This window comes from Aplosporella prunicola (genome assembly GCF_010093885.1).
Source record: "Aplosporella prunicola CBS 121167 unplaced genomic scaffold K452scaffold_17, whole genome shotgun sequence".
Taxonomy (NCBI): domain Eukaryota; kingdom Fungi; phylum Ascomycota; class Dothideomycetes; order Botryosphaeriales; family Aplosporellaceae; genus Aplosporella; species Aplosporella prunicola.
In genome coordinates, this window is record NW_022983545.1 from 522312 (window position 1) to 544845 (window position 22534).

General features: G+C 53.7%; 10 protein-coding genes across 10 annotated transcripts; 1 reads left to right on the plus strand and 9 right to left on the minus strand.

Annotated features, from left to right (window-relative positions):
• Positions 1–572: 572 nt before the first annotated feature.
• On the minus strand, positions 573–2644 carry K452DRAFT_310057 (uncharacterized protein; the record flags this gene model as incomplete). Its single annotated transcript, XM_033543304.1, has 5 exons — positions 573–753; positions 782–829; positions 858–2449; positions 2502–2513; positions 2567–2644. The coding sequence occupies 5 exons, from the start codon at positions 2642–2644 to the stop codon at positions 573–575; spliced, it is 1911 nt and encodes a 636-aa protein (XP_033396012.1).
• A 1023-nt stretch (positions 2645–3667) lies between these two features.
• K452DRAFT_310058 (glycoside hydrolase family 32 protein) lies at positions 3668–5440 on the minus strand (the record flags this gene model as incomplete). Its single annotated transcript, XM_033543305.1, has 2 exons — positions 3668–5091; positions 5233–5440. 2 exons carry the CDS (start codon positions 5438–5440, stop codon positions 3668–3670), a joined length of 1632 nt encoding a protein of 543 aa, XP_033396013.1.
• Positions 5441–7738: 2298 nt separating this feature from the next.
• Positions 7739–8861, minus strand: K452DRAFT_230868 (uncharacterized protein; the record flags this gene model as incomplete). The annotated part of the gene is made up of 3 exons (XM_033537122.1): positions 7739–7853; positions 7948–8195; positions 8280–8861. 3 exons carry the CDS (start codon positions 8859–8861, stop codon positions 7739–7741), a joined length of 945 nt encoding a protein of 314 aa, XP_033396014.1.
• Positions 8862–9389: 528 nt separating this feature from the next.
• K452DRAFT_299663 (uncharacterized protein) lies at positions 9390–9883 on the minus strand (the record flags this gene model as incomplete). The annotated part of the gene is made up of 2 exons (XM_033542253.1): positions 9390–9450; positions 9576–9883. 2 exons carry the CDS (start codon positions 9881–9883, stop codon positions 9390–9392), a joined length of 369 nt encoding a protein of 122 aa, XP_033396015.1.
• Positions 9884–14224: 4341 nt separating this feature from the next.
• On the minus strand, positions 14225–15138 carry K452DRAFT_335385 (uncharacterized protein; the record flags this gene model as incomplete). Its single annotated transcript, XM_033545224.1, has 1 exon — positions 14225–15138. One exon carries the CDS (start codon positions 15136–15138, stop codon positions 14416–14418), a length of 723 nt encoding a protein of 240 aa, XP_033396016.1. The 3' UTR covers positions 14225–14415.
• A 327-nt stretch (positions 15139–15465) lies between these two features.
• Positions 15466–16169, minus strand: K452DRAFT_289057 (uncharacterized protein). The gene has a single exon (XM_033540766.1). It carries the CDS (start codon positions 16149–16151, stop codon positions 15540–15542), a length of 612 nt encoding a protein of 203 aa, XP_033396017.1. The 5' UTR covers positions 16152–16169; the 3' UTR covers positions 15466–15539.
• Positions 16170–16369: 200 nt separating this feature from the next.
• K452DRAFT_253054 (uncharacterized protein) lies at positions 16370–18291 on the minus strand. The gene is made up of 5 exons (XM_033538271.1): positions 17877–18291; positions 17580–17789; positions 17074–17518; positions 16859–17011; positions 16370–16805 (listed from the first exon to the last, which is right to left on the minus strand). Exons 1-5 carry the CDS (start codon positions 18162–18164, stop codon positions 16678–16680), a joined length of 1224 nt encoding a protein of 407 aa, XP_033396018.1. The 5' UTR covers positions 18165–18291; the 3' UTR covers positions 16370–16677.
• A 981-nt stretch (positions 18292–19272) lies between these two features.
• K452DRAFT_299667 (uncharacterized protein) lies at positions 19273–19989 on the minus strand (the record flags this gene model as incomplete). Its single annotated transcript, XM_033542254.1, has 1 exon — positions 19273–19989. The coding sequence occupies one exon, from the start codon at positions 19987–19989 to the stop codon at positions 19273–19275; it is 717 nt and encodes a 238-aa protein (XP_033396019.1).
• Positions 19990–20110: 121 nt separating this feature from the next.
• K452DRAFT_253056 (uncharacterized protein) lies at positions 20111–21195 on the minus strand (the record flags this gene model as incomplete). The annotated part of the gene is made up of 2 exons (XM_033538272.1): positions 21026–21195; positions 20111–20965 (listed from the first exon to the last, which is right to left on the minus strand). Coding segments are annotated over exons 1-2 (1005 nt in total), but the record flags the coding sequence as incomplete, so codon positions are not given.
• A 395-nt stretch (positions 21196–21590) lies between these two features.
• On the plus strand, positions 21591–22172 carry K452DRAFT_54027 (uncharacterized protein). The gene is made up of 2 exons (XM_033546818.1): positions 21591–21981; positions 22032–22172. The coding sequence occupies exons 1-2, from the start codon at positions 21675–21677 to the stop codon at positions 22049–22051; spliced, it is 327 nt and encodes a 108-aa protein (XP_033396021.1). The 5' UTR covers positions 21591–21674; the 3' UTR covers positions 22052–22172.
• Positions 22173–22534: the final 362 nt, after the last annotated feature.

Consider the following 22534-nt stretch of genomic DNA (forward strand, 5'->3'; position numbering starts at 1 on the left):
TTTTTTTTCCTGTCCTTGTCTTTCGCTTTCTCGTCAGCTCATTTAGCGGTAGTATTTCCCCCTTATTTTCTTTCTAAGTGGTAGAAGAAGTGTGGTAGAGGTGATGAGCATATAGGTGCTAGGGAGCTGCCTGCCTGCGCCCTGGGCAATGAAGCAACAACAAACTTTCAAGCGCCGGCTGAAGAAGACGGCGTGTCGAGCTCGCAACTTGGAAGTATGGGTGGTGATGGTGAATGATTGAAAAGTGCTTAATGCAGAGGCAGTTAGTTCACAGCAGGGAGGATGGTGAGATGCACGCAAGCTCTCTGGTACAGGTTGGGCACCTACCTAGCCACCCACCATCACTTAGCCAAACATTTAATCCCAGCCACGCCGCGCAGGGAGCAGGGAAAAGGACAAGAGGGGGGAAAACGAAAAGGGAGGATAAAAGATTCAATTAATTCATCGCTAGAAGTATGGCCTCGGCCACAAATGCTATGCCAACCATCCCATCCACCCATCGTCATCATCATCGACCAACGCGAAGACACCTCTGCGCCGCACCTTGGGTGCTCCTCCCAACCTAACCTAACCTAACCCCACATGGCGTCCTTGCCCCTCGCGCCCCCGTGCACGTTCGGCGGCGTCGTCAGCGTGTAGCTCCAAGCCTCGTCGCCGTCGACAAACAGCCGGTACGTGAGCATGCTCTGCTCGCTCGCCGCGGGGCTCGTGATCTCAATGGCGCCGAACTTGGAGTTGCCGTCTGGGATGTACCTGTTGGTCGCGGAGCGTCAGTACTTACTGCATGCATCTTGTGATTTCGCTGGTCGAGGAAAGGAGGAAGAAAGAACTTGAAATGGTTGTTGGATGAGACTTACTTGATGCAGACGTCCTCATCGTCCCCCGCGTAGGTCCGCACCGGCAGGTAGAACATGCTCAGCGGGCTGGTGCTGAACTCGTGCACCGTCGCGCTCAGCGGCCATTTGCTGTCCTTGGGCGGCGGGAAACTGGTCGCGGCGAACTCGTGCCTGTCGCCGCTGAGGACGATGATGCCAACTCCGCCCGCGAGCCCCACGTCCCACATCGCTTCTAGGATCTTCTTACGTTCGGCCAGATAACCGCCCCAGGTGTCCAGTTTCGAGGGTCCGTGTCGCCAGTTCTTGGTGAACGGAATGCTCGAAACGACGACCTTCCAGCGAATACCTGGCTTGGCTGGCTCTTTGAGGAATTCGAGGAGATCATTCAGTTGCTCAGGGCCGAGCATGGTCTTACTCTCGTCCCATGTGTCCTTTTCACGCTCCGGGTTCCTGTAGCGGCGCGTGTCCATCAGGAAGAATGACGCAGGACCTTGAGTGAACTGGAAATACGTGTCGCCTGTTCTCACAGCAGGTGGATTTGCTGCCACTTGGTAGTGTCTCCAAGGTTCGTACGCTGCTTCGAAAACACCGGTAGTGTTCTGATCCCAATCGTTCTGGATTTCGTGATCGTCGAGCACGTGGATCCAGGGCAGGTTCTCCGAGACTGACGGCCACTCGGGCGCAGCGTAGACCTGACGATACTCACGGCGGTAGTCCTCCTGGTCTCTGCCGTGGCGGACAGGCACATCCACGTAAATGAAGTCGCCAAGGAACAGCATGAAATGAGCGCCCAATTTATCAATCCACTTTGCAAGATGGTTGAAGCCGGGGATACTGAGTGGGTCCTGGAAGGGGTTGTAGGGAACACGAGGCTTGATGCAGCTCGAATGCAGGAAGGTGTATTTGCCCTCATGTTGCGCACGAGTAGAGATGCGACCAGGTGGTGGGGCCGTGATAAAATAACCACGTTGGTTGTTAGAAACGGCGTATTGGTATTTGGTGTCGGGCTTGAGTTGAGTTATCTCCACCGCTGCAGTAAAATCAGTCTCCTCAGTAAGCCAATTGATGTTTTGGGCATGCTTCCAAGCGGTGTCCTGCTGGCGATGGCCAGAGCTGAGCGACAGGGGAGGGTCCGCATAGCGGTAAGAGACAAACAGCGGCAACTGGTTCAGGCTTGGTTCCCGCACCAGAATTTTCGCGCTCCTGTCCGAGACATATCCCACCCTCGCAAAAGACAGATCGTGCGCAGGGTGCAGCAGGCGTGCGCGGAATATCAGGTCCAACATCATGCCTACAAGGGCAATGTTGATGGCGAAAGTGATCCAACTCCATAATGCCGAGGTGGGGCTTGGGAGTCCTGTGAGGAGCGTCTTGAGGACCTGCGGCCCTTTGTCTTCAACTACGAGCGTCTCTTCGACGTCGAGCTCCTCCAAGGGCCCATCTTCCGCGCCCTCGACCAGTTCGGCCTCATCATCGTCATCCTGCGCAACTGTTTCCTTCACAATCACATCGATCTCGTCCGAAACGACCTTGTACGGCGATGTCTCCTGGAAGCTATAGAAGAACGACACGATGTAGACGGCTAAGGAGGTCGCTACAGCGGGCGGACAGATCTATTGGATGCTTGTAAGCTACGGCTGAGGCGGAAGCGGTGAGGGAACGCACGCTCGAAGGTATCTGTTAGGTCGTGTCAGCAGTGTGCATGCCGGGCGCATATGCAGGAGACGTACCCATCGCAAGAAGACGTAGACGAAGAAGCGAAGAAGTATCGAGCTTGACGCTGTGACGATATCAGCAGTAGATGCCATGGCCCGTTGCAGTGCAGAACATGCCGGGGGTTGTGTAGTATGTAAGGGCTGGAGTGGTGCGTTGGAGCTTGGGCGTGTGGAGACGGCGGGAGCTCCATCCATTCACATGCAAAGCCAGTCAGAGTGACGACATGAAACGCGAGTCAGACGCGTCCACTCCGAACACCATCAATTCTAATCACCACTTCAACGTCAATTAAATCGGAGAGAAGACGCTCTATTATTTATTGCCGTTGCCATCACCCCAGTAGGTACAATGACAACCGTCGAGCATCCCTTCCATCCCTCCACAGCGCTGGTAACTCCTCACTGGAGCACGCTTAGGGTTCTATCGTATAACATCCTCCGCTTGTCGATCCAGTGCCAGGTAGGTAGCTGATTTACATGATGACACAGCCAGGCTTGTCGGGACGAATAATTGCTCTGATCATGGTTGCGATTTGGTGGTCGTAGTAAACGAGTGTATTGAGTGTGTGTTGCTTTGCTTAGCGGGGTGACGAGTTAGTGGAGGAGGGAAAAGATATTATATAGACTTAATGGGTACGTTTATGGGAGCGGAACAATACCAAGGGAGTGACAATAGCAGTGGCAAGTCGAGATCGATGGGCTTTGTTGGTAATTATACACACCGCACAATATCAACTCCAATTTATCATTTTGCAGACAAAGAGATGCGCGCAATTTCAGACTTTGGAAGAGTTAGCATCGAATATTGTGGAGAGGGGGCTAGGCAAATAAAGAGCATCCCATTAAGAGGAACCAAGATCCATCGTACCCTCTAGCTAAACTGTTGACCTAGAGGGAAATTTCGACTCTTCACGAAATAACATTGGATCAAAGAAATCCTTATTTGGCCTTTATAATTCCCGCGTACTAAGCATTTTACACAGGTAGACACATTAGAAGGTTGGATAAGAAAGATATCTCCACGGTAACCACTAAATATTTTGAATTCCATATGTAAAAATTTTTACCGTAACATCATTAATATATAAAACATCTCCTCTCAAACCAGAGAAGCACTTAGATGCTCGTCCTCTTCACCCGGCTGACTGTCTGGTTCGACGCCGGAGCCGTAACATTACCGACATCATAGTGGTCCCAGGTGCTTTGAATCTCCCACACACCAATACGCACCTCAGCGCCAGCAGGAAGGTCGCCGGCCGCAAACGTGAGCAGCGACAGGGGCTCGGTAGGAAAGAAAAGCGCTGTGGCGCTGTAGATGCCACCGTCGAGGAAGACCTCAATAATGCTGCGGTCAATAGCGCCGGAGAGGGTCCACGTGCCATCCTCGCTCAGCAGCTGCGAGACCGAGAACTTGTCGGTGAAGAACGGGTTGTCGAAGCCGCGAGTCTCGCCGCGGTCAAGGAAGAAGGGGTTGTCGCCGCCGAAGAAGTAGCCCCCAGAGATGCTCTCGCCGGAGACAGGGCTCAGGAAAGTGAAGTTGAGGGTGGCGGTTGCACTGGCGCCAGCGACACCAGTCACGTTGGCTTCGAAGTAGACGGCGTTGGACGACACGTTAGAGTAGTCGACAGCGAGCGTGCCGTTGCCCAGGTTGTCCGACGAGCCGATCTGCGAGCCGAGAACCGGGCTGATGTCGTACGGAATGGAGACCATGTCCCAACCCACGCGAGGGATCTGAGTCAAGTAGTTGCGGCGCGGCAGGCTCATGGCGGAGCGCCAGCCCTCCGAGGCCGTGGGTACCACCTGTGTGTACTGCCAGTTGCTGGCCCACGCGATCGAAATGGCGTCCTCACCATCAGGGGTGCCGTAGAAGAATTGTCCGGCGTAGTTGTCCTTGCCGAAGTCGGCAATGCGCGCAGCGTCGTCGACCGCCTCAAAGTGCGTCCCGTTGAACGTGCCCGGGAAGTACTGCATGATGGAGCCACCGAGCGGCGCGCCAGGGTTGATGCTGATGGCCAGCACGTACATGCTCTCGTCCGTGCCGTGGACCGGCATCTTTACCAGGTTCGGACATTCGTATTGCAGGCCCAGCAGGCCGTAGTGTGAGAAGTTAGACGCGTGGGTCCAGGTCTTCAGGTCCGGCGAGGTGTAGACACTGATGACAAACTCTTGCGAGAAGGCTGCTACCAGGACCCAGTGGTCCTCGTACCAGATGACCTTGGGGTCGCGGAACTGCGTCGTGTTGCTGTCGATGACCGGGTTGCCCTCATAGGGCGTGAAGGTGTAGCCACCATCGTGCGAGTAGGCAATCTCTTGGGTTTGAGCGTCGGGCGAGTTCAGCGTGTAGATAGCGACGACGCCATTGTCCTGATCGGGGAAGAAGCCGGAAGTGTTGTTCACATCGACCACAGCGGATCCACTGAAAATGTTTGAGGTGTTGTCGGGCGGGAAGATGGCAATGGGCTGGTTCTCCCAGTGGTAGAGGTCTCGGCTCGTGGCGTGGCCCCAGTGCTGGTTCCCTGCAACGAGAGCGGTGGGGTTGTCTGCAGGGAGGTCAGTTGTTAGACTACTGGTGCTGGCCAATCGGCGGTCCGGGAGCTACCAACATTGGTAATAGAGGTGGTAAGTGCCATTGGCGTCGACAAACATGCCATTGGGGTCGTTCATGAAACCCTAAGCCACACTGTCAGTGCCGGATTCATCCAGCATGGTAGGGCGAGAGCTTACCTGCGGCGGCGAGTAGTGTGCCTGTGGCCTATATACACCGGCGTAGTCACCCGGAATGGGAGTACCGCTGGGCACACCAGGGCCAACATAGACAGAAGGAGTGCCCTGGGCACTCACGGCGCCGGCGAGTGCTGCGCCAAGGGCGAAACCAGCAGCGGTCTTCATGGTTGTGGCAACAGAGGACTGAAGAATTGGACCAGAGGGAGGTAGCGGGAGAATTGGCTGGTTGGAGAGCCAGTCGACTTAGGAAGCCAGGCCATTATATAGTCGTCGTCCAGCATAGGTAGCTGCCGCCGAGCGGACTGCGGACACGGCCTGGTCAACCGCACAGCCCGGAGACATCATCACACCCTCTAGGCGCTCCCAAAACCTGACCGGCCCCGTGCACAAGAGGCGGCGCCGAGAAGCAACCCCGGTGCACCAAAGCAGAGTCCCCCGTCCACCACGTCGACGTCCGCCTCCAGCACCGCGCCGCCGCAAAGCCGCACCCAAATTTAAAAAAAAATCAAAAAACAATCGGCGGCTGGCACCTTCCAAAACTGCCGCTCACTAACAGATGGACGCATCTCGTTTGGCTGGGCTGGCGGGCGCCGCTGCCATCATGGCGACGGCAGATCTGCGTAGCGACGTCGTTTCCCGCGCGGGGTAGGTGCAAGGTAACTAGACGACTCGAATCGAAGAGAATCATCATGCTACCCAACTGTACCCGAGCTCCACAGAAACCCGCCCGGCCAGACTCCCCTTGCCTCCTCCCAAGCTCTCGACCTCTTTTGACCGTGACGCCATGGCCTCCTCCCCCTCTCCACGCTTGGCTCCAGTGTGTGAAGGGCCCAGCGGATCGCGCTCAGCGCAGGAAAAAAGGGACTTCCCTGTCATCAGATCACCAACCACACCTCTCACACACACACACACTCTCTCTCCCCCCTCTCATGCTCCTCCTAATCATTGCTATCCACTTCTAATCAGATTCTGCCGCCGCCTGCACTCTGCAGCACTTTGCACGTCGCACGAGACAGCAGAGCCGCAATTCCCGCAATTTCCCAGACCCCAGCCGAACTCCCCGGTCAGGCGCGCCTTCCTTCTCCTCGTCTCTCCAACATCACACCTCTCCGCCCAACCAACGGCCGGCCGCATCCGCCGCCCCACCGCCTTTCACCGTCGCCCGTCAGGCAAACCATGGAGAGCCCATTAGCAAAGCAAGTCAAAGCCTCGGGGGCCCCGGAGTCGGCTTAGCGAGGCGCCGCAGAGGAGCCGCCGCGGCACCTGGCGCATGTGGAGCGCTGCGCGGCCGATGCCGTCCCTCCTGCCCTTGGCATCTGATGTGACATGGCCTGCCTTGCGGGGCTGTCACGATCTGGGCAAGGAAGCACGGGGCGGCCTGCTGATTGCTTGGCTTGCCCTGCCATCTGTGGTTTCTGGGGTTGTCGAACGATATTGCTTTTTGCATTGCTGTCCCTTATACCGAGTCCTCCACACCCGTCCTCGCGGTGCTCTGGTTCCGGTTTTCCTCGCTCCGAGTTACACGCGCGCCGTCTTTTGACGACGGAGAGTCTTGTTGTCGCCGCGTGCTATGTGCCGTTCTGCTCCATACTACCACTACCTACCCCTGCCTCCACCCAGGAATTCGCCGCCACATCTCCCGCACGCGCGCCGTTTCTTCAAGCGATGATCGCTCTCTGGCGGAGAACCTATGGACTCAAATGTCGGAGCCCTCTGTTGAATGCAACCCTGCCATGTTTGATTGTGTCGGGAGTCCTACTTGATTAGTAGGTGAGTTACGATGGTTCTTATGACCTCCAATATTGTATTGCGGAGAGAACTTGGAAGCGCTGCCCAGTTCTTCGGGACGGACATCTTTCGAGTACGGAAATATCCATCCATCTCACCCCACTCATGCATGCATGCATGCATGCAATGCCTATGCCAAATGCATGCGGCATGCTTGCTCGCCCTTTGGGAATCGGCGCTCGGAGCATCCAGCATCGGCTCTTCGAACACGAGAACCGGAGAACCGATCCCGACTTCTTCGGAGGAACCTGTAGTGCCCGTCCTTCTTCGGAGTAACCTATCCCTGTATCTCGTTGTTTCGCCGGAGTAACCTGTCCTAGTACCTCACCTTTTTCTCCGGACCTAGCAATCTGCCTCTACATCTCACCTTTTCTGTCGTCACAACTACGGGTTACCCCATCCCCACAAAGGTCACGATGGAAGTCGTCTGATACTGCTTCTTTCATTATGTTGCACTTTAGCTCGCTAGATCCACATCACGTTCTGCATACGAAAAAATTGCCCCCACGGAAACCGGCAGAGCTGACATCTCTTTCCTCATCTCATCTTCGATCAGTGCCTCTCTTCCTGTTTCCGCGGCATTAAGTCAAGAAGGTAGGCGGCAAATCGGGTCCTAAAGAGAGCAGTGATGTCAGCTTCTTGTTGGTTATCGACGAATCGTCAACGCGCGGGATACTAACCCCATACGTGGAGGTTGTCCGGCGCAGCAAGCGTGTTGTTTGTCGGCTCAGTGTTATCTAACAAGTCGCCATCGGCATAGTGTTCCAGGACAAAGCGGGCCGGATCGAACCTGTCAAGCAAAAAGGAGTCAGCCATCTATGATGACAATCCAAGCCTCGATACGGACTCATCGGACCCTCCTTGGGTTCAGGGACAAGACTTACCAGTAATCGAAAATCTGGCTTCCCATGATATGCCGGCCAACTCCCCAGCAGTTTTCATACCCCTTGTGCCGCAACCAGTCGTGGCCGAGCACCTGGGTGTCGAAGTCGTGCGTCTCAAAGGAAGAGTGGTGCACGTGTGGGGCCTTTTCTCCCTCGAAGAAGAAGAAGCAGTGATGGTCCACGAGCTCCTTGCCCCGGTCGAGCCGGTAGAAGACAGTGACATTGACACCGGCGTCATTATGGATGAGCTATGGTTGTTGTCAACGGATGGAGGCAAAATACACGGAATCACAAGCCATGGCAGTAGAGAATCAATGGAAGCTTGCGCTTACCTCACTAGAGAAGAAATTGAAATACTTCAAATAAAAGTCATGAGCCTTTGCAAAGTTTGTCACGCACAACCCGAAATGGCCCAGTTTATGCACCGGCGCCGGCTTCTTCTCGAAACGCTGCGTCTTGCCCACCGGTCTCTTCTTGTCTGTCGGGAAGTTATACTGCAGCTGCGGCAACGCCTTCTCATCGTCGGCCAGACTTTGTCCGTACACCAGATGGAACGGCACGCCATCAACCGGCTCCTTGAACGTCACGCACTTGCCGCCGCCGGGCGCCTCGCTCAACTCATATACCTGGCTCGCGTCCGGCAGCACCTTGGCCGCATATTCCAGCTCTTCTTCCGACTCGACGACGAAGGCGGCGCCGCCAAACTCGTCTTTGTCGCTCTTGACTATGCAGTATACGTATGGCTCGCGCCCGTACCCCCGATAGTATATTTTGTCGTTGGTGCGCTTGCACTCCTGGAAGCCGAAGTCGATGGCGAACTGGTGCGCAGCGTCGACGTCTTTGTGCTTGTAGTAAACGTGTGCAATGCGCACGAGCTGGATCTTTCGGTCGGGCGTGGGGTTCGAAAGAGCCATGGTGGTTTCGGTGTGTCGAGTAAAAGGCGTTTACGGGCCACGGGCGGTATTGTACAAAAGGTCGGGGTCGGGGGTAGGAGCTAGTCGGTTTGAAGGACCATGGAGAGGAGAAAGGGAAGACGTGAGGTTGGGATGTTGGCCCCTTGGTGTTATAACCCTGATGTTCATAATGATTGACGCTTGCCGCGAGGCCACGGCAGTTGGTTGTCGGGGAATGGGAGAGGGGGTTGGAGGTGCTAGCGATGATCCCCCAGCGGACCCCACAATTGCCCCTCCTCCCGGGAACTCAGGAACCCCGCACTATTGCGTGCAACACCCAACACCCCATCCTTCTACCGCGATTACAAAACATTCAGGACGTGTCTTTACGCCGAGAGAGCGAGTTCATTGTGCACCGGACAAGAAGCCAATGGGGAATTGCAGCGTCGGTTTTGGGGTGACTCGTGGTGGATCCTGCCACACAGCTATAGCCGAGCTCGTCGTCTGTGCCATTGACGTGGTCCTGCTTTAGAGACATGTAGGAGATGGCTACATGGCCCTGGTGCGCAACTCTCTGTCCAATGCTTCCATGTCGGTGCTTCCCGCTATTCTGCAAAATATTAGCCTGTCGTTATTGTTGTTGCCATTGGCGACGTCGTCGCGTTGCCGCCGTCGCGAACGGGCGACGAATCCAAGTAGCCCGAAGCAGACACGAAAGAGAGATATTTGACTTACGGCTGCACGTCCTTGTTGAAGAGCGAGTAAGCGCTCATCTCGCCCTCTTTTCTCTTTCCCGTATTTGCTATCATCGCCCACAGGATGCCAACAATCAACATCGCTTGGCCGTAGCCGACGGCGGCAGCAATCAGTTGCAAAGCGATGTAAAGCTTGAACTGAAAGGAGCTCTTCAGTCGATTAACTCCGCGCTGCCAAAGGATCTTGGGATCCTTTGAGTTTTGCTCCTCAATGTACTCGTCGAGATGCAGATCGGCCTTCTTGATGTGATACGGCTTCTTCTGCTTCTTCTGCTTGGTGTCCGCCATATTCCTTCCTCGAGAAAGTTAAGGTGTTCCTTCTGGATGTTTGTTCACTGGGTTTGTTGTTACCCGGAGACTTCTCTGCAACCTAGTCGCGCTGAAACTCGTGTTTTTCGCTTCCCGAAACGTGTTCCGATCGTGCGCTCCTCGGCGGCCAACACCTCGTCATCCACTACCTTAACCCTCGAAGACAATCAATACCAAGAGCATACATACGCAAAAGAGCAGATGCCCGTTAAACATTCGCCCGTACACAATATGTCTTTGGGTTCTTCACCACCGTCATGGCCTGTGTCGCGGTGTCGTCTTCGCCGCGCTCCAAACAGATATTAGAGAGCATTTCAGTCCAATGCACTGTTTGGATAAAAGGCAAGAAAAGAAACTAAAATGCAGAACTCGCCAATCGTTTCTAACACATAAGCTCTTCCAAATTCCTTATCAATCCATCCTCAGTTCATCGATTCAACTCTGCTTCCAAATCTCCAGTTTCCGGCCACTACTTTTCGTCATCCTCAGAGTGTTCTTCCGAATCAGACCGTTGCTGCTCGTACTTTTTGCAAAGTATGACGGGTACAGTTCCGGTTACCATGCGACTCGATCCGAAACCCAGCACAGCAGGCGGGCTTTTCGAATCCATACGCATAACAGCGGTATTGTCGCAGTTGCATAGATAGCATCTTTGGTGGCCGCAACTGATGCAAGCTGGAGCGACCACGTGCGGCCCGTCGCCGCATTGATGGCAGTACCACGATCCGGCCATTGGTGCTGAATGCCGACGCAAGACTTTTTGGTATTGATGGCTTCTGCTGCTTTTTGAGAGATAACATGGTAAGCGTTCCGTCAATCTTCAAAGCTATATTGCATTGGAATAGCTAACTTCTTAGATGCGGCTTGATGACCCTGACTTGATGGCTATCTTGTTTGAGCTTCGAGATGAGAGTTCTCTGGCCAGAAAATAATGTAAATCTTGCAGTTCCGGGAGATTGAAGGCACAATGGACCATGACCTGCTGGACTTCTTATACGCGCCGGCAACCCTCTGTCAACCCATGCAATAGCTCAATCTTCCAGGACTGACCGTACCCGGAACCTGGCTCGTCATCTTACTGTGTATCCCTGGTCATCAGTCCATTGCCTACTACACATATCGAACGATCCGGCCGTCAAGAGCATTTCCCAAATTGGTCATTCGCGGCTTGCCGTAAAAGTTCCTATTCCAGGGCCCTGTCCAGCTTGCCGAGCTTTCTGCATGTTGGCATGCCGCAGCGTACGGAAGAAGCATGCTGTCGTCTTACTTGCAAACAAGACATTCACCTATCGGAGCAAACGGGTATCGAGGAGATGTCGGTGCGGTCAGGAACCGTTGACTAGCTTCATACCAGGCAGACCGCACGTTTGTGCGGCGCAGGATGATGGCGCATTTTCTGCAGTCAGCTTTTGGACAGGGGAGATGCGCCATCGTGCATTAATTTCGGTACATGTAATAGGGCCCTTCTATGTCAGGTCCCGGCCATCAGATAAACCAATCTTGCCGCGGATTACGAACGCTACTTCGAGTCCTTCAATCGCTTCTTGGCAATTTCTGTTACCTATAGCATGCAGTTAATCGTAGCAACGGGTAGCAGGGCCAAACAACTCTCGAATTTTTCCTGATCGCTGGACGCTGCCAGGATATCTCCGTACATAGGTGGACGCAAATTCTACCAATAGCATGAGCTATGTACAGTGGAGACAATGGTCTAGCCACAAATCTAAATTGTCGGTAAAGCATTTGATGGAAGAGGTAGGCTAGAATCTCACAACCACACCGCTTCCTTCAGGTCGGTACCAATAGTGTGGTCGGCACCAGGCGAAGCTGCCGCCTTGTTCTGCAGCAAACCCCAGAAATCATCCCTGACTGATCAGCCTTGTCACTCATCCGTCTGTTAGACTATGGGACGGAATCCACCGCCCATCCGGCTCCACGGAAGATCCTCCGTAACGGTAGTTGACCATGCATTCGGGCATTTGCCACATGCGTCTGTAAGCTTTGGTGTATCGAAAGCAGTCTCTACAGCGTAGGGTTTATGTGACAAGGGGTGATTGTAGGCATCAGAACCAGCCAATCTTGTTGCGGCTCTCGACATGTCACAGTAACCTTTCACACCTACTTGACTCACACACTTGACTTACGAAAGCCCTTGCATAGCGACCTTGACTACGGTTGTGTGGGATATACGAAAGTTGCACCTTGAGGGGCCGAGACATCCCTGACCATTACCTCAGAACAGGCGTCAGATCGAGCGGGCATACGGTTGCCGATCGGAGCGTACCGTGCAGTATGTTAATAACCCGCGTCAAGATCTTGAGTCAACATCATCACGTTGTGGCACTTTAAAATACCTGATGCATGCAAGTTCCAAGGCAGCAACCCATCTTTGCATCAGCCGCACGATCCATGTACGGTATGCTTCCGGCTGGAGCGCCCGACTTTGGTTCCGCCTATAGACGGCAAAAAGCTCCAACTTTGGCGCTAAGTGGTTCGCACCTTATGCTGCTTACTTGAGCCTATTACACGGCAGCCCATGAGTTGCATGAGGCTCTTTTCTTAACAGATCTTTCCTCGTTTGGATGAGGCTGAAGGGCGGTAAATTTCAGTTAGCGGTCGACGCGGTACGACGTTCATGACGTTGGGGCTGCCGAAAGCCTGACCGATACACGAGCGACGACCAAATATAACATAGGGTGTCTCAGGCCTTTTGTCAGCTATCACAGAAGAAAGCATGGGACGGGGAGCCTTGTGTCAATAGAGCACTCCTAAGCACTCGGTAAATTCTCACGCATACCGCTTCCGTTGTATCTACAGGTTGCACAGGCGGAGTCTTGCCTCTTGGCAGCTTTGATCTATACCGCGCAAAGCCGGTTTGCCTTGACACAAATACCACAGGGCTCTTTGCAACGAGAAAACCCACGCGGCACGAGGAAACTCCGCGGCTCACCGTCACTGTAGCCACAAAAAACAAAACGTACAGCTGGCTTGTAATAGGCGTGGCGCCTACCCCGTGGCTTCCAGACCGCCCAACCGGGTCTGAAAATGCTCAACGCCTCCATTGGGATATTAGTCGCTACTATTGCACCGTACATAGGCCACAGCGCCTTCTTATGCCTGCTGATTAGCTTGACCTTGCGGTGTGCTGTAGGGTCTTAACGCCACTCAACTCTTCACCAGTTGGCAGCGTACATGCTCATGAGACGTATCTGGCGTATCTCACCGCATGGGCGTTTGGACGTGTTCGACGAATAAAATCCTCTCATGTGCCCTGGCTGTAGCACACACCGGTTCAAGGGCTCATCGGCGGTGTGTGTGATAATATCTATTCCCGCCGGGAAGCTTCTAGGTCCTCTTTTTGCCTCAACACAACCCTTAACCGGTCAGTGTGTCGGTCACACCGGCTACAAAGGGCTTTCTCTGACCCATGGCGGTGATCGACAAGACACAGTGCAGCCAGGGACTTCTAGGCCCACACAATAAGTCAGCTGCGGTTTGGCAATTGACCGTTGACCGCAAGAAGTACTCATCTCCGTCACGCCAGCCGCATTGCCTACAGTCGACTCTAAGCGCCATATCTAAAATCATGTAACAGTACCTCGCAAAGCCATACGGAAGCCGCAACATCTTTCTGGATCAAGAAAATGCACTGAGGCATTTAATAGTAGCAGTAATTACCAACCGCTGCTTAGCGGCGGACACGCCGAAGACCCAGAGCCTCACATGGCTTTACAACCTCTCAGTCCACGGAGGTTACTTCGACGAGGGCCCACTCAAGTCATTTCAAGGGCAATGTAGCCGTACCACATCAATGCCGATGGTGCTGTGTATTATGCATCATTATGAAAGCCATCAGTTGCAACTTCCCTTCGCAAATCTAGGCCTCCTAATCCGCGAGGCGGCCGATGAGCATGTTGTGTTACATTCGCGTTCACTTGCTCATGCGTCAAGTTCGAGCAGCATCCAAGGAACTACCCATCCAAGAACCTGATTCTGCGAGTTAAAGCTCTTCGACCAAGCAATTATAGTCGGCGAAACTTCCAATAGGACTTGCCGCGTTGAACAAGCTACAACTTTGGACTCGACGCCACTGTGGCTGCGTGACGGTGCACCTGCGTTGACGACGATTGGTAGCTGCGTTATTGATCGATAAATTCGGCAGAACAAAGAAGTGTTGCCTCATCTTTCGCACGTAAATCGGTTCAAACAATGTTGACATGTGGTTCTCCTATTGATGCGATTTTGTGCATGTCTCAGGCAGGCATGGCTCACTGTTTGCAAGCATTATGTTATCACGGGTCTTATGTATCAGTTGCACTCCTTTCTCCAAACCATACGGTTCATTCAGCTTCTCTACACCATGCGTATCTAAATCATGCGATGTCCTCGAAGAAAGAGCAGGTCTACCCGTAAATCCATCCGAAACCAAAAAAACACCGTGCGGTGCGCCTTGCAATTCTTCATACTTACCTCTCGAATCCAAACAGCTTAAATAGCCGTGTTTCACCACACTACTTGTAGAGCTGAGCAACATTTTGCTGCCAGCCCTGCAAGAACCCCGACCAAAACATGCTTCTCGAATAGTATACCGCCTGTGCCTCGCGCAGTAGGTCTGGGTTACGGCAGATGTACACTTCAATATCATCTAGGTTTGGGGCCTCCGGATCCGGCGGGCGGCAAAGCACAGCATTCAAAACGGCCTGCAGGATCCTTTTGTCGTCAGAAAAGTTCTCCCACATGACCATGATATCCTCGACTTTAGCGTCCTCGTGCGCAATGTAGTTGCCGCTCTTCAGGTACCGCAAGATGTGGTTCAGGAATGTGGTGCGCTCAATCGGCACAGCCAGCGCCTTCAGCACCTTGTACACTTGCAAGTCTTCGGCCAGAGAGCCCAGAGGCTTGAGCGGCTTTTCGCCGACCGCGCAGATCCACTGCACGACGTACCGCAGTGCCGCCCTACTGACCATACCGGGGATAATCAGCTGCGTTGTGCTGGGCACTATGTAACGCTCTGCCCAGGAGGAGTAAGCAATCAGCGCATCGCGCGGCATCATCACTTGAACGCCCTTCCAGAGGCCGGTGTCAGCGGTGCGGGTTTGCCCGGTCAGGACAATGGGCGCGCTGTCCAGCAGCGCGACACGCTCAATGAGTGGCATGACCTGGAGAACAGAGACCTTGGGGGCCTTGAAGGGGCTGAGGGTATAGTACATACCGTGGTTTGTTTGATTTGACATGTTGTGTAAAACAGTGAGTGACTGTGAAGATAATAGCTAGTGAGTTTGGGTTTTGCTGTGCTATTGCTGTTGCTGTCGCTGTCGCTGTGGTTGATATCCGAATTGTACGGAAACCATGCATACATTCGCGGCAATAACAGTAGATATATAAACCTATGTCTGGCTTACAATGTGTTTTGATGCATTGTCTGGAAGACACTGAGTTGTTCCAAGGTCAACTAACAAAGAATGGGAAACAAAGCAAAACTGTGGTCTAGTCAAAGTTGGTGCAGTCAAGTTCTCATACTCCTGCGGGAAATTTAAACACCTGGGTAATTTCTTACTGGTCACGAGGTCAAGCATTTGATCATTGATTCAGTTACTGTCTGTATAGGTATATACCTATGCATTATCTACAAAGCTCATAGATCCCAGCGCACGGCGTGTTTGATCTCGGCGCCAGTGATGAAACCGCGAATCTTGCTGTACTCCTTGAAGCCATCGGATTCGGCAAACTTGCTGTGCTGGTCGACGTCGTCCCAGCCAGTGAAAAGCACCCATTCCTCCTTGGAGTCCGCCTCCTTCTCGACGCGCCACCCGCCAACGACGTTCTTGGGGCGAGTGAAGTCGACCAAGGGGCGTTTAGCCTGGGCGAACGTGTCAGCAAAGTGGGGGCGCATGTCTCGGGCAACAAAGTGGCGGGCGATAGCCAAAACGGGGGCATCGAGTGGGATGTCGCAAGGCTCGAGTGCGACGTGGAACATGCAGTCAACAGTGAGCTGATCGCGGAGGAGGGTGAGCAGATGCTGGTTGGCGGGCGTGGGGATAAAGTGGTGCAGGTGCTGCTCGGGCGAGTCCCAGGCGCCGATGATGTAGACGAGAGCGGGGTCTTCGAGCTGCGTGTAGAAGTGGAAGGCGTGGCCAGTGAAGGCCTCCATGGTTTGCTTGGCCTTGCGCAGATTGCCTGTGAGCCCGGCGTCGGCGCGCGTTGTGCCGGCCTGCAGACGGAGGAGGGCAAGTTCGGTGACGGGCATGATGGTGATTCAAGGTGGATACAGTAAGGTACCTACCTCTACCTTGGGTATATACCTATCCATGGCTGCGTAAGTCAGACTGTTGCCTTCGGGTCCATGTCGGCTCGCAGGGTCGGGCTTCTCGATCTGGGTGGCACGGGCGTCTGCACGTCGCTGCATTGGCATTCACCCTCCCACCTGGTAATCCCGTCGTACCTTCACGGGCAAAGAGTGGTGGTCGCAGTGGTCTTTCGTGCTTTCTCTTCCTGTCTCTGATACCTAGAGAAGGGCAGGAGGCTTCTTTCAATCGTCTAGGTATTAATATGGCGACTCCTGCACTGCCGCCAACGATATATGATTACAAAAGGGTCTTGGATATTTGTGCGCCCGCTAGCGCCAGTGCCACATCCACATGCCATGGGAACTGACCTTCAAGCGCCTAGAGCATGTCTTCTCTCTAATGGAAAGCGGGACATTTACCATTTCCAAAACGAATCGTAACGCCGTGAAGAAAAAAATCGTAAGGAGAAAAAAGGAACGGTGGCTATCACCGCGGGCAAATGTTCTCGGCGGCGAAAGCCCGGTACCTATCCAAAAGGTCCGTGGACTCAAGTCCACTCCTTTGCGGAAGGAACGTGTAGTGTGACACTATTGCTCTTCCGTCGACCACGGCATCTGCTTTCAAATTAGCTGCTTGTCCTTGTTGAAGGGCAGCGAATGCGGCTTACGTCTTCCGGTTTGCTTCGTCATGACCTCTGTAAAGTGGTATTCATCATCGCCGTTGCCGTGATGGATATCGCTCGCAATGATATCATCACCCCAAATGGCAATCATTTGGATGCCCATGCGCATATAGTAGTAGTCGAGTGTGTGGAACTTGTCTGTACGTTGAAGTCAGCACATGCACCTGATGGAGCCACCGATTCAATTGTCTTTCACTTACATCTCCACAGCTCGTTCTTCTCCAAATTCTCGAGGAAGCTGTAATGCTCTTGCGCCGCAACGCTCCAGTGCCACAAGGCTTGCGAGAAAGCGTCGAAGCTCGTCGACGCAATTGGGGTGTTCTCAAGAGGATAACCCTCGGGCAGCGGCAGCCAACGGTGACCCTCGAAGGGCGGTTCGTATTTCTCCTCGTCGGAGACCGGGACCGTCCAGTCAGGGGGACCAGCCCACGTTGGAAGATCCGAGGCGCGCCACCTGCTGATACTCTCGACTTGTTCAGGCGGCGGAGGCTCCAATTCAGGCAGATACGGCTTTATGGCGCCCATGCGCCAGTGCATCCAACTGAGCGAAGGCTGGTTCACGACGTTCGCCGCGACGACAAAGTATTCGGGGTGATTGAGCTTCTTCTGAACGATTGTAGCAATGGCGTGGTCCTCGATAAACACCTGTTCCCAGTAAGCAAAATGTTCCTTCCCCAAGTTCGCTCGAAGAAAGTGTGAAGCGTACCAGATCATCATCCATCTTGATGTACATTGTCCCATTTTCGCAGACATCATAGGCCGTAGCGTAATCGATCCCTTCAAACTCCAAGTTCACGCGCGTGTATGCCGGCTCCGTCTCAAGCAGCTTATCCAGCCAGGCGAGATGCTCTTCATCTTGAGTACGCGCTAGGAAAATGACCTCGTCCAGGAATCCACCATTGGATGCTAGGTTTCTCTACAATGGCGGCGCAATAAGTTAGCCTATAGTCTTCGGCTTCGGGTGTATGTTCCTGCGCCCCATTCTAGAGATATAGCCGCACACCTTGAGATAGCAGTCTAGGATGCTGACGCTCACGGGGCGCCCAAAGAAGACCAATCCCACGATTCTAAAGTCCTTTGGCTTGGGCCAATTCGTCACGCCTTGCGGCTCTCCTCCGTCATTTATGGACCAATATTTGGGAAGCGTGCGATGAGCGCGGTGAGCACCACCGGTACTGCGCCAATGCCACAGCAGCAGGAGGCAGACACACGAGAGAAAGATGAGGGCATGTCGCGCGGTGAATCGGGAGCGCCTGAAGCCGTTGACGGGTTGATAGCGAGGGACCAGCATGGCTGGCCAGCGTCGCGACGTATGCGAGATGACCGAGGGGTGCGCGGATTCGGGGGAGATGGTTGTCGCCACGCGACTTTGTGGTGGTAGTAGTACTCTAACTATCTGGACAAGTAGGATATTCCTGAGACGGCCGGCGACGCCTGCATCGCGCTTACGTGGTGGGCCTCCGCGCGCGGCAGGGCGCGACAGATCCGAGCGGCTGAGGCGGGGATTCTGGCCTGCTGTCCGCCTGTGCGCCGCCGTGTCATGTCCCCTTAACGCCCCTTGCTGTTCTCTCATGTTCGCCCTTGCATATTGTTCATTCCCTTCCCGCTGCGTCCTCCGTCTCACTCTAGTAGGAATTGTGGACTGCTGGACAATATGAATGAGTATGTATACACCAGAGAACAGACGATCACGTATTCAAGTCGTATTCTCTCCCCTCAACATCGTGTTGATTTCTCACATCATCCATATTTCGTTCTCAAACGAAACTAGATACAACACCTCTAGCGTCGTACATTCCCGGTGACATCGCGTTTTTAGCAGCTGTCATCCGTCCTTCTGTCACCTCCACAACACGATAGCCCATCATATTCCAGCCCTGTACCCCACAACCCACAACCTACCAGGCTCCAGCTCTTTGCACAATGATAGACACCTTCAGAGCTACTTTTTGTCACTGCTTGCCCAGAATCATGCTATTCTGACGTGTTTGTAAATCTGGTTATTATTCGCCGTTCATGGTCGGATGCATCTTGTAGTACACAGAATAAAGTTAAATGGGAAACCGTAACATATTCTGTCAATAGCTTTGAACGTCAGCTACAACTCATATTCTATGGATGGGGATGTTGTAGAGCGAGCTTCTTAGCTCATAGGCAAACTTGAGCTATTCCAACTGAGTATTGATGCTTTTGCAGGACCAGAACGTCATCTGTTTGGATGAAATGCCAATCCTACCTACTAGTATACATCAAGTCCCCAGTTCTCCATTAACCGCGCACATGAAACTTTAATGCGCTCCTGTCGATGCGCACCTCTCACATGTTCAACGAAGCGCCTGCGCCTCAAGAGGCCACGAAGATCCGCGACCTCGTCATCAGAATGAAATGAGAATCAATAATCAAAAAACCTCCAAATATCCAGACGTAGATCTTCTTTTGAGCTCATCTCCGACCGCGACCACGGTCGTAGCCACCTTGTTGCTGCCACTGTCCGTGTCCATTGTGTGGTGATCCGCCATAGCCACTATATTGTGGCTGTCCCCAAGGAGGGTTCGGAGGAAACCCGGGAAAGCCCGCTGTTGGTGGAGAGCCACCCGGCATAGGGTAGCCAATGGGCGGCGGTGGTGGTGGCGGCGATGCGCCGTATGGCGGCAGTTGAGGCGGGTAAGGAGGAGCAAATTGTTGATAGGATCCTTGCTGATTGAACCCATTGGTTGGCGCCATGGGTGGTGGAGGTGGAGGCGGCCATGCTCCATTGTAGCTTGGTTGGGGTGGAGGAGGGGCTGCGCCACCCATGGGAAACCCTGAGAATTGACCAGGAAATGCTTGGGGAGGAGGCGGAGGTGTGGGGAATTGTTGGCCTGGGTAAGCTCCGGGCGGAGTGGGTTGTTGGCGGAATTGTGACTTTTCTGCGGGGCGGTGGAGAGGTCGAACCGAGCGCGGAGGACTATAAGACCTTGATCTTGATCTGTTTCGCGGGGAGAGGCGCCGGTAGTTGCGGTATCCTCCAGGTGAGCGAGAGCGCGACCGCCTGGGCGTCCGAGACCTTGATCCACGACCGCGACTGCGCTCTTGTCCCAGTCCTCCTCGCGGTCTCGAATACGATCGCCTGTCATCCCGCATACGCTTTCCATCCCTGCTCCTGCTACGGCTACGGCTGGGGGACAAGCTGTAGCGCCTTTTGTGAGGGGGTGACCGGCTGCTGCTGCGGCCTCTGCTCAAACTCCTTCTCCTTGCTGGTACTTTGTCATTCGAGTTTGGAGGGCCCTCTTTCATTCTCTTCTTCATCCGCTCACAGAACTCTACGGACCATCCGTAATAGTTTTCCGCTACGTTGAGTTCGCCAGTGACTTCGTCGCGCACCAGTGGCTGACCCATCATGTCCATGTCTGCCACCACATTTTCGTCGTCATTGTAGAGATCCTCTGACCAGCTGATCAAATCTTTCACAGCATTGATGAGAGCTGAATCGGCTGGTCCTCCATCGAGTCGCATCGCCTTCATTTGGCGGGTAGGAATGGGTCTTCGGTCGTTCGGGACCATGTGTGGCAGCATGTTTGCGGCAGGCAATTCATACCAAGGGTCAGATGGATCACCGTGCGTGGCTGGAAGCACGTACGGTACGTCTTTTGGACGCACCTGTGTATCGTTGGTTGTGGTGGAAGCTGTCGGGTCCGCGTCATCGACAGCCTTGTGGAGTTTTCCAAGCTCGATAGCCTTGTAGAAGCCGCGCTTCTCGAATAGGGCCAGGAGATCTCTGATACTTTTATGTAGCTTGACATTCCGGCCGAAGCCGGTCGAGGCAACGGCGCGCACTACGTCCTCGAGGTGCGGTTGAAGGCTGCTGACGAGCCTGCTGTGGACCGAAAAACCAGCGGCGTGGTTCTTGGTGTGGTGATGCAGGTCCGTGACAATATACAGTAGATGGATTCCTTTTCTCTTGTTCGAGGGACCGGCGCGCTTCACGCGCTTTTGAGGCGCCGTGTTTTCGGCATTTGCGAAGCTCTGAGCCAGCACTGCCAAATACTTTCCCAGCTGTGCTATCCGCTTTGGAGAAGGCAGGGTATTCTTGACAAGCCACTCCTTGACTTTCTGTTACGGCGGCTGCACTTTAGCAGGGGGAAAAGCTCGGACAAGATCGTTGAATCAAACCTGGACATTCGAGGGCGAGCACTGTTGGATGGCTGCATCGAGCAGCAAGTGGAATTGCGCAATGTCATGCTGCGATAGAGACGTCGGATCAGCGCGAAGCAAGCCGCTCGCGAGCGACGCTTTTGCGACTGCGAGCTGATGCGCCGCCATAGCGTGAGGTAGCGATGCTGAACTGAAGTCTGCGCAAGTGGAGGTTGCTTGGAGTGTGAGGGCAGGCATGCTGCTGCGCCGCCCGGGGTTCCATTCGCAGGGCTGAGACGGACCGACAATGAGCCGAAACCTGCTGCAAGACATTGCAGACATCTATTTCACTCCTCCTACACATACGAGTACAACCGTTTTCCTTCATCTTCGCATCTATGGATGTGTCAAGTTAAACCCAGGGTACAAAGTCTGGAGAGTCTACCTTCACAATATGCAGGTCTCCGTCTCGAGACCAGCCAGGCCTCGCTCATTGTTTCAGAAACGCAAACAAACTAACAGCACTGCGATTGCGCTTTGGACCATGGCTCCTGACTTCTATATGACTTTGCGGTTTTCTTCGTCGCTTTTTAGACCCATCAAATTCTACCCATTTCCCCTCACAGGCTGACTCCAACCGTTCAATTCACGGCTCAAAGTCCAAAGCAATCTTCTACCCACAGCCAACATGAACAAACCGCACTTGCCATCAATCGACTGGTGGTACCTCCTCTGGACTTCCCTGCATGTCATCGTCCACTACTTTTTGCCCATCGCTTTCTACGTCTGTTTCCTCATCATGGGGACCCTCATGGTCAATGCGTACCAACGCAACGAGCCGATTTCCAAATCCATGGCCCACGCAGTGATTGCGGTACTTGTACTTGTGGGTTCCTTCACTCTCTGCGGGCATGTTGTCCTGCAGTGCCGCAACCTCACCACTCGTCGCAAAAAGGAGAACTTGACTGCTGAAGCGAATCGGATGTATGCTGAAGGTGGGCATCCGCGATCAGGACAGGAAGAGCTTGGAATAACATTACAGCAGCACGAGGAGACACAGCCTGAAAGACAACGTCGAACTTCATCAGCATATCGACATTCTCCATCAACATATCGACATCCTCCATCTTTGATGATCCAATCGCCGCCGCGTCCTAGGTAGCAGCTTGTGCAGCAACTCGGGCAGCATGAAGTAGCTACGCCATCTGAACGGTACGCAGATGACTCATCAGAATAACTGACGCCGCCTCGGTCAATTGCTGAGGTTTGCGAGGTATGATCGTCTACTCGATACTATGTCCGACCAATGAGAAATGAGCATGATCCAGCAAGCATGATGTATGGGACGCATAGATTCCTTTCCTCTTTCAATGCGCATAGATCTCTTTTTCATGGTACTTTCTACTATGAAGGCGTTTTGTCATTGCAGAACCGTTCCCTCACTGGTCCACGATTGATCGTCTATCACAAGTTTCACGTGACTAGACCCGATTTCCACAACCCTCAGCTGATGTTTCCTACCCTAGGTCAATTGGTAAAGTTTAGGAA